The 14,410-nt window shown below is 41.6% G+C and overlaps 1 protein-coding gene across 1 annotated transcript in view; it reads left to right on the top strand.

The window, feature by feature from the left end:
• The window catches only part of npr1a (natriuretic peptide receptor 1a), a gene marked incomplete at its 3' end in the record, with an annotated part of 384,573 nt that overhangs the window by 298,534 nt on the left and 71,629 nt on the right, over positions 1-14,410 (top strand). The window contains exon 11 of the mRNA XM_084312567.1: positions 10,705-10,785. Coding sequence (XP_084168693.1) covers positions 10,705-10,785 — 81 coding nt within the window. The remainder of the gene's footprint in view (positions 1-10,704; positions 10,786-14,410) is intronic.

Genomic DNA, 14,410 nt, shown 5'->3' with positions numbered 1-14,410 from the left:
CTGAAATACCCCAAAGTATACCCCAAAGTACCAGAAAATACCCCAAAATACCCCAAAGTACCCCAAAGTACCCCAAAGTACCCTAAAATACCAGAAAATACCCCAAAGTATACCCCAAAGTACCAGAAAATACCAGAAAATACCCCAAAATACCCCAAAGTACACCCCAAAATACCCCAAAGTACCAGAAAATACCCCAAAACACCCCAAAATACCCCAAAGTACCCCAAAATACCCCAAAGTACCCTAAAATACCAGAAAATACCCCAAAGTATACCCCAAAGTATACCCCAAAATACCAGAAAATACCCCAAAATACCCCAAAGTACACCCCAAAATACCCCAAAGTACCAGAAAATACCCCAAAATACCCCAAAATACCATAAAATACCCCAAAGTATACCCCAAAGTACCAGAAAATACCAGAAAATACCCCAAAATACCCCAAAATACCCTAAAATACCTCAAAGTATACCCCAAAGTACCAGAAAATACCCCAAAATACCCCCAAAATACCTCAAAGTATACCCCAAAATACCAGAAAATACCCCCAAAATACCCCAAAGTACACCCCAAAATACCCCAAAGTACCAGAAAATACCCCAAAATACCCCAAAGTACCCCAAAATACCCCAAAGTACCCTAAAATACCAGAAAATACCCCAAAGTATACCCCAAAGTACCATAAAATACCAGAAAATACCCCAAAATACCCTGAAATACCCCAAAGTATACCCCAAAGTACCAGAAAATACCAGAAAATACCCCAAAATACCCTAAAATACCCCCAAAGTATACCCCAAAATACCAGAAAATACCCCAAAATACCCTGAAATACCCCAAAGTATACCCCAAAGTACCAGAAAATACCCCAAAATACCCCAAAATACCCTAAAATACCCCAAAGTATACCCCAAAATACCCCAAAATACCAGAAAATACCCCAAAGTATACCCCAAAGTACCAGAAAATACCAGAAAATACCCCGAAATACCCCAAAGTATACCCCAAAGTACCAGAAAATACCAGAAAATACCCCAAAATACTCCAAAGTACCCCAACATACCCCAAAATACCATAAAATACCCCAAAGTACCAGAATATACCAGAAAATACCCCAAAATACCCTAAAATACCTCAAAGTATACCCCAAAGTACCAAAAAATACCCCAAAGTACCCCAAAATACCCTAAAATACCCCAAAGTATACCCCAAAGTACCAGAAAATACCAGAAAATACCCCAAAATACCCCAAAATACCATAAAATACCCCAAAGTATACCCCAAAGTACCAGAAAATACCAGAAAATACCCCAAAATACCCTAAAATACCTCAAAGTATACCCCAAAGTACCAAAAAATACCCCAAAGTACCCCAAAATACCCCAAAATACCATAAAATACCCCAAAGTACCAGAATATACCAGAAAATACCCCAAAATACCCCAAAGTATACCCCAAAGTACCATAAAATACCAGAAAATACCCCAAAATACTCCAAAGTACCCCAAAATACCATAAAATACCCCAAAGTACCAGAATATACCAGAAAATACCCCAAAATACCCTAAAATACCTCAAAGTATACCCCAAAGTACCAGAAAATACCCCAAAATACCCCCAAAATACCTCAAAGTATACCCCAAAATACCAGAAAATACCCCAAAATACCCCAAAGTACACCCCAAAATACCCCAAAGTACCAGAAAATACCCCAAAATACCCCAAAATACCATAAAATACCCCAAAGTATACCCCAAAGTACCAGAAAATACCAGAAAATACCCCAAAATACCCCAAAATACCCTAAAATACCTCAAAGTATACCCCAAAGTACCAGAAAATACCCCAAAATACCCCCAAAATACCTCAAAGTATACCCCAAAATACCAGAAAATACCCCAAAATACCCCAAAGTACACCCCAAAGTACCAGAAAATACCCCAAAATACCCCAAAATACCCCAAAGTACCCCAAAGTACCCCAAAGTACCCTAAAATACCAGAAAATACCCCAAAGTATACCCCAAAGTACCAGAAAATACCAGAAAATACCCCAAAATACCCCAAAGTACACCCCAAAATACCCCAAAGTACCAGAAAATACCCCAAAATACCCCAAAGTACCCCAAAATACCCCAAAGTACCCTAAAATACCAGAAAATACCCCAAAGTATACCCCAAAGTATACCCCAAAATACCAGAAAATACCCCAAAATACCCCAAAGTACACCCCAAAATACCCCAAAGTACCAGAAAATACCCCAAAATACCCCAAAATACCATAAAATACCCCAAAGTATACCCCAAAGTACCAGAAAATACCAGAAAATACCCCAAAATACCCCAAAATACCCTAAAATACCTCAAAGTATACCCCAAAGTACCAGAAAATACCCCAAAATACCCCCAAAATACCTCAAAGTATACCCCAAAATACCAGAAAATACCCCAAAATACCCCAAAGTACACCCCAAAATACCCCAAAGTACCAGAAAATACCCCAAAATACCCCAAAGTACCCCAAAATACCCCAAAGTACCAGAAAATACCCCAAAATACCCCAAAGTACCCCAAAATACCCCAAAGTACCCTAAAATACCAGAAAATACCCCAAAGTATACCCCAAAGTATACCCCAAAATACCAGAAAATACCCCAAAATACCCCAAAGTACACCCCAAAATACCCCAAAGTACCAGAAAATACCCCAAAATACCCCAAAATACCATAAAATACCCCAAAGTATACCCCAAAGTACCAGAAAATACCAGAAAATACCCCAAAATACCCCAAAATACCCTAAAATACCTCAAAGTATACCCCAAAGTACCAGAAAATACCCCAAAATACCCCCAAAATACCTCAAAGTATACCCCAAAATACCAGAAAATACCCCAAAATACCCCAAAGTACACCCCAAAATACCCCAAAGTACCAGAAAATACCCCAAAATACCCCAAAGTACCCCAAAATACCCCAAAGTACCCTAAAATACCAGAAAATACCCCAAAGTATACCCCAAAGTACCAGAAAATACCAGAAAATACCCCAAAATACCCTGAAATACCCCAAAGTATACCCCAAAGTACCAGAAAATACCAGAAAATACCCCAAAATACCCTAAAATACCCCCAAAGTATACCCCAAAATACCAGAAAATACCCCAAAATACCCTGAAATACCCCAAAGTATACCCCAAAGTACCAGAAAATACCCCAAAATACCCCAAAATACCCTAAAATACCCCAAAGTATACCCCAAAATACCAGAAAATACCCCAAAATACCAGAAAATACCCCAAAGTATACCCCAAAGTACCAGAAAATACCAGAAAATACCCCAAAATACTCCAAAGTACCCCAAAATACCCCAAAATACCATAAAATACCCCAAAGTACCAGAATATACCAGAAAATACCCCAAAATACCCTAAAATACCTCAAAGTATACCCCAAAGTACCAAAAAATACCCCAAAGTACCCCAAAATACCCTAAAATACCCCAAAGTATACCCCAAAGTACCAGAAAATACCAGAAAATACCCCAAAATACCCCAAAATACCCTAAAATACCCCAAAGTATACCCCAAAGTACCAGAAAATACCAGAAAATACCCCAAAATACCCTAAAATACCCCAAAATACCATAAAATACCCCAAAGTACCAGAATATACCAGAAAATACCCCCAAAATACCCTAAAATACCTCAAAGTATACCCCAAAGTACCAAAAAATATCCCAAAGTACCCCAAAATACCCTAAAATACCCCAAAGTATACCCCAAAGTATCCCAAAATACCCCAAAGTACCCCAAAATACCCCAAAGTACCCCAAAGTATCCCAAAATACCCCAAAGTACCCCAAAATACCCAAAAGTACCCCACAGTACCCCAAAATACCCCAAAGTACCCCAACATATCCCAAAATACCCCAAAGTGCCTGGAAATATACCACAAAGTACCACAAAATACCTAAAATGAAAAACTAAAATGTGCACATTTTGTGTAATAGTGTAATAGTGTAATAGTGTAATAGTGTGTAATACTGTAATACTGTAATAGTGTGTAATAGTGTAATAGTGTGTAATAGTGTAAGAGTGTAATAGTGTGTAATAGTGTAAGAGTGTAATAGTGTGTAATAGTGTAATAGTGTCTAATAGTGTGTAATAGTGTAATAGTGTAATAATGTAATAGTGTCTAATAGTGTCTAATAGTGTAATAGTGTAATAGTGTAATAGTGTGTAATAGTGTAATAGTGTGATAGTGTGTAATAGTGTAATAGTGTAATAGTGTGTAATAGTGTGTAATAGTGTAATAGTGTAATAGTGTGCTAGTGTGTAATAGTGTGCTAGTGTGTAATAGTGTAATAGTGTGTAATAGTGTAATAGTGTGTAATAGTCTAATAGTGTAATAGTGTGTAATATTGTGTAATAGTGTAATAGTGTGCTAGTGTGTAATAGTGTAATAGTGTGATAGTGTGTAATAGTGTGTAATAGTGTGTAATACTGTAATAGTGTGTAATAGTGTAATAGTGTGTAATAGTGTAAGAGTGTAATAGTGTGTAATAGTGTAAGAGTGTAATAGTGTGTAATAGTGTAATAGTGTCTAATAGTGTGTAATAGTGTAATAGTGTAATAATGTAATAGTGTCTAATAGTGTCTAATAGTGTAATAGTGTAATAGTGTAATAGTGTGTAATAGTGTAATAGTGTGATAGTGTGTAATAGTGTAATAGTGTAATAGTGTGTAATAGTGTGTAATAGTGTAATAGTGTAATAGTGTGCTAGTGTGTAATAGTGTGCTAGTGTGTAATAGTGTAATAGTGTGTAATAGTGTAATAGTGTGTAATAGTGTAATAGTGTAATAGTGTGTAATATTGTGTAATAGTGTAATAGTGTGCTAGTGTGTAATAGTGTAATAGTGTGATAGTGTGTAATAGTGTGTAATAGTGTGTAATAGTGTAATAGTGTAATAGTGTGTAATAGTGTAATAGTGTAATAGTGTGTAATAGTGTGTAATAGTGTGTAATAGTGTCTATTACACTATTACACACTATTACACACCATTACACACTATTACACTATTACACACTATTACACTATTACACTATTACACACTAGCACACTAGCACACTATTACACACTAGCACACTATTACACACTATTACACTAGCACACTATTACACTATTACACACTATTACACTATTACACACTATTACACTATTACACTATTACACACTATTACACTATTACACTATTACACACTATTACACTATTACACACTATTACACTATTACACACTAGCACACTGTTACACTATTACACACTATTACACTATTACACTATTACACTAGCACACTAGCACACTATTACACACTTACACTATTACACTAGTACACACTATTACACTATTACACTAGCACACTATTACACTATTACACACTATTAGACACTATTACACTATTACACACTATTACACTATTACACACTATTAGACACTATTACACTATTACACTATTACACACTATTACACTATTACACTATTACACACTATTACACTATTACACACTATTACAGTATTACAGTATTACAGTATTACACACTATTACACTATTACACTATTACACACTAATACACTATTATACAAAATGTGCACATTTTAGTTTTTCATTTTAGGTATTTTGTGGTACTTTGTGGTATATTTCCAGGCACTTTGGGGTATTTTGGGGTATACTTTGGGGTACTTTGGGGTATTTTGGGGTATACTTTGGGGTATTTTGGGGTACTTTGGGGTATTTTCTGGTACTTTGGGGTATACTTTGGGGTATTATAGGGTATTTTGGGGTATTTTCTGGTATTTTCTGGTACTTTGGGGTATACTTTGGGGTATTTTAGGGTACTTTGGGGTATTTTCTGGTACTTTGGGGTATACTTTGGGGTATTTTAGGGTATTTTGGGGTATTTTCTGGTATTTTCTGGTACTTTGGGGTATACTTTGGGGTATTTTGGGGTATTTTCTGGTATTTTCTGGTACTTTGGGGTATACTTTGGGGTATTTTCTGGTACTTTCTGGTACTTTCTGGTACTTTGGGGTATACTTTGGGGTATTTTGGGGTATTTTGGGGTATACTTTGGGGTATACTTTGGGGTATTTTGGGGTATTTTCTAGTACTTTGGGGTATTTTGGGGTATACTTTGGGGTATTTTGGGGGTATCTTCTGGTATTACACAACAACAACCACCAAACGCACATAGCACACACATCCACACGCACACACTCACTTTAAACAAACACACTGTAGCACCCACTCCACACACTTATAGCACACACCCACTTTAAACAAACACACTGTAGCACCCACTCCCCACACTTTATATTTATGGATGAAGGATTGCACTACAACTCGTACACCTTACTGTAAATTGTACCTAAAATTGTACCTCATCCCATTTCTGCTTTGCACTAGATAGTACTGTACATTAGTACACTGCATAGTATTGTGTATTGTATATTATATGGTAACTCAGAACATTGTACATATGTCTATACCGAACACTGACCTCATTTTCTTCTTCTAAATTCATGCTATATTATGTTATTATGTTATTTGATACTATCTTGTCTAGCACAGTCTCTGGAGCGTAACAGTAAGAAGCATTTTGTATGAAAGTATCCTGTACTTCTGTATGACAACTATTAAAGAACTTGAACTTGAACTTGATTTTTGGGTATACTTTGGGGTATTTTGGGGTATTTTCTGGTACTTTGGGGGTATTTTGGGGTATTTTCTGGTATTTTGGGGTATACTTTGGGGTATTTTGGGGGTATTTTCTGGTACTTTGGGGTATTTTGGTGTATACTTTGGGGTATTTTGGGGTATTTTCTGGTATTTTGGGGTATACTTTGGGGTATGTTGGGGTATTTTGGGGTATTTTCTGGTACTTTGGGGTGATTAGTAGGACCCCATGGTACTCTTACTACTGTTACTCTACATATTACTGGATACTACTGTACATGGTACCTCATGGTACCAAAGCACCTCAAAGGCGCTAAAAACAAAGTTACAAACATCACAAAACAAACTGGTCAGACTACTGCTTGACCTGACTCCTAGAACCCACCTCACCCCTGCCCACTTTGACAACCTAGGATGGCTTAGAGTAGACGACAGAGTACAGCAACTTGCAATGGGCCTGGTCTACAAGATACACTACACGACCAAGGTACCCATGTACATGTCAAAATACTTCCCAAAGGTCAGTGAATACCACAATCACAACACCAGAGGGAGCTCCACAAATCATGTTAAACCCAGATTCGGCTCAAACAAGTTTCGCAATTATGCCACATCAATGTGGAACGCCCTACCCACAGCTGTAAAGGAATGTGAATCACTACCCACTTTCAAAACCACTCTCAAGGAACACCTACGGGAGACTGCAATTCGAAACTGGCCCCTGTAAATGTCCTAACCCAACCCCCTCCAATGTACAGTAAATTACCAAGTATGGTTTTGTTAATATTCCAATGTACAGTTTTGCTTGTACAGTTGTACAGTGTTCCCCACCCACCCCTCCTGGTGGTAGTACAGACCTATCTCTAAAATGTGCCTGCATTATCCCACTGTCCCCCCTAGATGGTGGCAAACTCAGTCTAGAGTATTTTAGCTGACGTCACTCTCTGACTCTTATCTGTTGTTATCTCCTCGTGGCTCACGGCCATCTTGTCTCATCCTCCTCGTGGCCCTTTGCGGCCATCTTGTCTCGGTGCAAATGGCTACTCTCTCAAACAAACGGCCGCTGCCCTCCTTTTTCAAGGCCTAACAACAAAACAACTGTCTCTTAGAGTCTCGTCGGCCAAACAGGTCATAATGATGTCTGCAGGTCACATGACAATAGATGATCTACTAAACATGCAAGTACTGAACAGGTCAAAAATAGACTGAATGCCAAATGACGGTAGGTCTGAAAAACGTAGGTAGATTCTCCCAACTCACAGTCCCACGTTCCCGCCTCCTTGCGAGGAAAACAACCCTTATATTACAGACCAACAAAAATGGAATTAACCCCTTAGAACACTGCCTTCCTTCACCGGCCCGTTTGTTTTTCATTCCCTGTAGATAAAACCCATCTCTGTTTTTCAAAACAAAAACCGTGCCGCTCTGCTCATATTATTACAGCTGGCTTCTCTGTCGCTACTTATTTACGGATGCACTATCTGTTCGTTTTATTTGGCTTAAAAGATCAAAACAACCGTGTGTGCACAATGAACTCACATCTTTCTCCGGAGCGCTGTTTCTCCTACAGCGCTGGTTCGCCTCCTGACCGCTCGACTCCCCGCTCTCTCCCATGGCTGGCCGGCCTTGCTCGATCATGATTCTCCCACACACGATGACTGTTGTTCACTGTGAGCCCATTATTGAAAAAGTATTTTTCCGTTGTTCTTATCTTGTGCAAATCCGGCTGTCATCGGCAACCAACTGTTAGATCCTGATCAATCTGGCCAGTATCACGTCTTCTTGTGTTATCCTCTCTACATCCAATTCCTCTGCGTTGTGTAATTTGAATGGTCCTGACGTCTCAGATACTGGCTGAAAATAATCCTTATCTCTCCCCGTTAGTACGATCCGCAAAACATAATAATTCTCCACCTTCGTAAGAATTCGACACTTTGACAACGTGAAATACCTTACAAGGAGAAGCGTGGTTTATTTGATAAACAGAAGCCTCAGCTCAGATGTTAACAGATGGTATTGTCCTTGAAAAGTCTATTCTAATGATCTCTCTGTGTGTTCAGTCTATCGTCCCTCTGCTATTCAGTCCAATAGTGGTCAGGCCTGGTCGTTAGCCAAGACCATCCTTGTGGTAGCCGAAGCTAATGATGATGTGGCATCCTTCCTCCCCCCCCCCCCCCCCCCTCTGTGATAAGAGGAGAGAGTCTCTTGGTCTCTTCCCTCCTGTGGGATTCGTTTCTTTGGTCTGCCTCACACCCGGAAACACTGTTCGACTTATAGATCTTCGTCATAGCAACGATAGCCCCCGCCCCTCTCCTGGTTGTCATGCGACGCGCTGTCATGACAACTGCTAATAACCTTTCACACACATCAAAACACAGTTTCTACTGTCAAAACCTCCATCGCGCTCTGCCTCTGTGTCCACGTTATCTTTGTTGTGTCTTAGATCGGAATTCAAAACAAACACCCTGCTAACGCGGCCTGTGCCTGTGAAACCGCTGGTCTATCACCGTCTTCTAAGCCAAGCACATTTCGACCTCTCTGACCTGGCACCTTTAGATGCTACCATCTCCCCCCAATCTATACATCACATACATTGAAAAACACCCAAAAAGACCTGTTTCCTTCACCAGGCAAGCAAGTAAGAACAAATTCTGATTTGATTTATTGTCAAAAGTATGCATAATGTTGTGTTAATTCCACAACAAGAGATATGTAATGTTAATTACCTGAAATTATTCAATTTTTTTGGGGGGGAAACCCTGCATATATCGGTATCGGTTGATATCGGTATCGGAAATTAAGAGTTGGACAATATCGGTATATCGGTATCGGTAAAAAAGCCAATATCGAGCATCCCTAGTTACTATACATATTACTGGATACTACATGGTACTGTTACTACTGTTACCCTACATATGCAGAGATGCGTCTACTCATGCACAACAACTTTACCATGAGGATCTATGCAGTCTGCATTATTGGAATTTCCGCCATCTTGAATTATTTGAAAAGCACTCCCTACTCCCCCTAGCCTGCTCGCCTGATTCTCACCAAACTTGCTGTGTGGAATCTGGGGAGGAACATTTTCAAATGTGTAATTTAGACAATTGATAGGCCAACCCATTATGACCACCAGATCCAATCACATTCAGGAAAAAACACATGATAAGCCGGAAATTATTTGTGAATAATAACTTGCAAACTTAAAAAATATGTTTGCTTTACAATAGCAAAGAGGACTGTGCCGTTCTGAGTCACATTGCCTCATGGTGGTGCTGTTCTTGTAAAACTAAAAACATTGACTACTCTTCAATTGAATTAGGGACATGATCAAAATGTCGATTGAGAATTCGGGCCGTTCGAGGATATACCTGCTGTCGGTCACCAACAGAACAGTCTAGTTTGTTACAGTGTATTTGTATGCATCTGTAGTATGTGTTTACAAGTCTTGTGTAGTGGTTCACCTTCCCTGGATGAGTGTTTGAGTCAGTGTTGTAGTACTCGAGTCCAGGACTCAAGGCATTGACTGCATTCAGACTCGGAAGGTGCAGATGAGGACTCAGACTTGTTACTGTAATTGATAAATACAGTTATTATAATTTTATTTTGTAATAGGCCCTAATCATTTGGCATAAGATATTGATGGCAAGGCATTTGTTTGGCTATTGTGTCACAAAGTAAATAAACTCCCTTTTGAAATGGTGACCGCTGTGTCATTTATGTTTAATGTAGACCTTTTTTATTTGTACATCAGCCCTTTGACTGTCAGAGTGGACTCAACCTTGATGACATGGACTCGGACTCGGAATAGGGTAATGGTGGGGACTCGACTCGGACTCTTCTTTGGTGACTCGGACTCGGGGGACTCGAGACTCGACTCAGACTCGAGATTTAGTGACTGGACTACAACACTGGTTTGAGTGTGGAAGCAACACAGAGACTGATGTCACACTGTCTCCTCCCTGCAGGGGAACATCGTTGCCATCAAATACATCAACAACAAGAAACGCATCGAACTGACCAGGAAGGTGTTGTTCGAACTCAAACATGTAAGTATGGTTTGTAGTTAGATATACAGATAGATAGATAGATAGATAGATAGATAGATAGATAGATAGATAGATAGATAGATAGATAGATAGATAGATAGATAGATAGATAGATAGATAGATAGATAGATAGATAGATAGATAGATAGATAGATAGATAGATAGATAGATAGATAGATAGATAGATAGATAGATAGATAGATAGATAGATAGATAGATAGATAGATAGATAGATAGATAGATAGATAAATGGACAGACAGACATTGGTTTTTCAGATACGCGCTCATCAATGACATTGCCAAAGTAACGCCAGTCGGAACAGTGTTCTATATTGTTATGGTAACAGTCTGAACAGTGTATCATCATATTTTGTCAAAATCTCTCTCAATATAGATAGATATTGATTGTATTAATCCCCTTAGGGACATTTGTGTTGTAATCAAGTTGCTTAACTACAAGTCAAGCATGTCAGTGTGGTAGGAATAATATCAAGTTGCTTAACTACAAGTCAAGCATGTCAGTATCGTAGGAATCATATCAAGTCACTTAAGTACAAGTCAAGCATGTCAGTGTGGTAGAGATATGGTAGAAATGTAGTCAAGTCACTTAACTATCAAGTTCAATATACAATAAAGGATTCTCCATACTGCTAGAATAACTGCTGCTTCTGCTATAACTAATACTAAACTCTCATCTATCGTATTGTAGGCTCAAAATAATACTCAGTCTGTCTGACAAATGTAATCTGAAGGAGAGAAGAGAAGAAAAGAGAGGGTAGGGTGGAGGAGAGAATAGAAGAGGAGTGTAGTGGAGAGAAGAGAGGGGAAGAGAAGGAGAGTAGAGGAGAGAGGAGAATAGGGTAGAGAAGAGAGAAGACACCTTTTCAGCCACTGTGTCATTGTGTCATCATGTGCCCACACACACGCACACACACACACACACACACACACACACACACACACACACACACACACACACACACACACACACACACACACACACACACACACACACACACACACACACACACACACACACACACACACACACACACACACACACACACACACACACACACACACACACACACACACTCCATGTTAGAGAAGATGGTGGTTGCTATGTGCAAAACAACAGCTGCTATGTGCTGATATATGAGAAATAATCAACAAAAAAATATAATTTGGTGTGTTATTACTGGATCTTGTAAACAAGTCACAGTGAAACAGTAATAGCATGCTTTTCTAGTGTTTTTCCTACTCTACCACTGCACAGAAGGTAGGTTATTTAAAAAATGGTTACCAATGGTTACAGGCAGCCATGGGGAAGGAACCGGTTGTAAACGCTCACCATGCCCAGGAACTCCTGTAGAGACCGTACGGTGCGGGGATGAGGAAAACTGGCAATGGCCTCCACCCTGGCGGGAAGTGGAATGGCTCCCTGTGTAGCCACGTCGTGTCCGAGGAAGTTGATGGAGGACTGCCCGAACTGGCACTTGGCCGGGTTGACGATGAGGCCATCTTTACTGAGCCGCTCAAACAGCTGCCGGAGGTGCATCATGTGCTCCTCTATGGACGCACTGGCTACAAGAATGTCGTCTAAGTACACAAACAAGAATGGCATGTCTTGGAGCACAGAGTCCATCAGGCGCTGAAATGTCTGCGCCGCCCCCATGAGCCCAAAAGGCATTCTCAGTAACTCGAAAAGTCCAAAGGGTGTAATGACAGCTGTTTTTGGCACATCTCGTGGATGGACCGGCACCTGGTGGTACCCGCGCACTAGGTCCACCTTGGCGAAGATGATGGCCCCAGGTGGGTAGAGAAGTCCTGTATGTGCGGGATGGGGTACCAGTCGGGGGTTCTGGCGTTATTCAGGCGATGGAAATCGCTGCAGGGGCACCAACCCCCACCAGCCTTTGTAACCATGTGTAGGAGCAGCGCACAATGTTCGAGCGGCGCATAATGCCAAGGTGCTCCATGGTGGAACACTCCCCCCTGGCGATTGCTAGCTTGGCTAAGTCGAGGCTCCGGGCCCGGGCATAGACTGGAGGGCCCTTGTGGTAATATGGTGTTCCACGCCGTGTTTAGCCACTGCAGACGAGAACATGGGTGTGGTGAGGTCAGGGAACCCGGCGAGCAAGTGTTGATACGGATCCCCGGTGGCAAGTGTGTTTAACAGGCAGAGAGCTCCGGCCTCCCCAAGCATGCAGGGGTATGAAGCGAAAGAGAGGGCATCGATCAGGTGACAGTTCTTAATATCGACCAGCAGGCTGAAGGCACAGAGGAAGTCCACGCCCAGGCATAACAAAGTCTCAGCTGAAACGCCGCCCGCCAAAACACACCTCCACATACCTGGTGCCGTAAGTACGTATGGGCGTACCGTTAGCGGCGTCCATCTGGGGCCCGTGTCCGCCGGCCATGGTGTCCACGGCCTGTGCCGGCAGGATGCTGCGTTGAGCGCCCAAGTCCACCAGCAGCCACTGGCCAGCCAAGGACTCTGCGATGAACAACAGCTTGCAGTCACGGCCGGCACCCATAGCCGCTAATGAGTGCCGGCCCTAACGTTTCCCTGTACCCTGAAACTGCATGGTGGACACTGCTTGGCCCTGTCCCCAAACCTGGCATGGTAATAACAGAGCCAGTCGTCGGGTTGGCGTCGGGCTGTCATCGCAGCCGCGGTGTTTGTATAGTCCTCTAGTGGTGGGGCTGAGGTGCCCTGGTGGGGCAGCAGCGCATGGACAAACTGCTGCCGGTTGGCCAGGAAAACTCTGTCCGCTTGGTGGAGGAGAGGAGGGAAGCTGCCGCAGGAAAATGTGTGTAAACAGAAAGGAGTGATCAGCTAATCCCAGCACAGCCAGCATCTTCTCCATTAACTCTGACGGTTTGCCATCACCAAGGCCGTTAAGGGACAGCAGGCGGTCCGCTTTCTCCAGTTCTGACAGTTCATACAGTTTCAGAAGGAATGTCTTTAGCGCATCATACTTGCCGGCAGGTGGTGGATCCTCCAACACAGGGGTGTACAGTGCGACATATATATCGCACGTGCTACAGCAACAGCTGTCTGTGCGATGGATGGATTTACTTCAGTAGCACTGGTGCGATAGGGATTCGGTTCATATAGATACTCTTATTTTGAAAATCCTGTAGCGGGTCTCATTTCTGCCCACGCGCAGCTCCAGCTAGGCTCCGAAAGCTAGCAAAGTTCAGGTGCATATGATACTCTTATTTTGAAAAAACTCTTGTGACAACTCGACGAGTCGTATCCGCCCTATCCGTGCTTCTGCTAGGAGCAGCGCGTTGGTCGGTTGGTGCGCACTGCTGCGTTAACACAGCAGTGCGCCTACACGTCCCGAAATAAGTCCGTGGTGTTTTTTCTTTCTCGCAACGGGTCAAATGCATCTACATGCTTTGCACCGTCGCCATTCCTTTATGCGCACATCGCCCGAAATTAACGTTTATGTACCATTACAATCACTACAACGTTAGCAAGCTAACAAGCTAATCCTGATCAGAGGCGCAGAGCCAGCAGACACAGTGTGGAAAGGGAAATGGGGGGGCACTCTCTCCCCTTCCCTGTGTGTGTGTGTGCGTGCGTGCGTTTGGAAAGACGATGAAGTCACTAGTC

Source organism: Notolepis coatsorum (assembly GCF_963971535.1).
Source record: "Notolepis coatsorum genome assembly, chromosome: 4".
NCBI classification, from domain to species: Eukaryota; Metazoa; Chordata; class Actinopteri; order Aulopiformes; family Paralepididae; genus Notolepis; species Notolepis coatsorum.
This window is presented reverse-complemented; position numbering and strand designations above follow the sequence as displayed.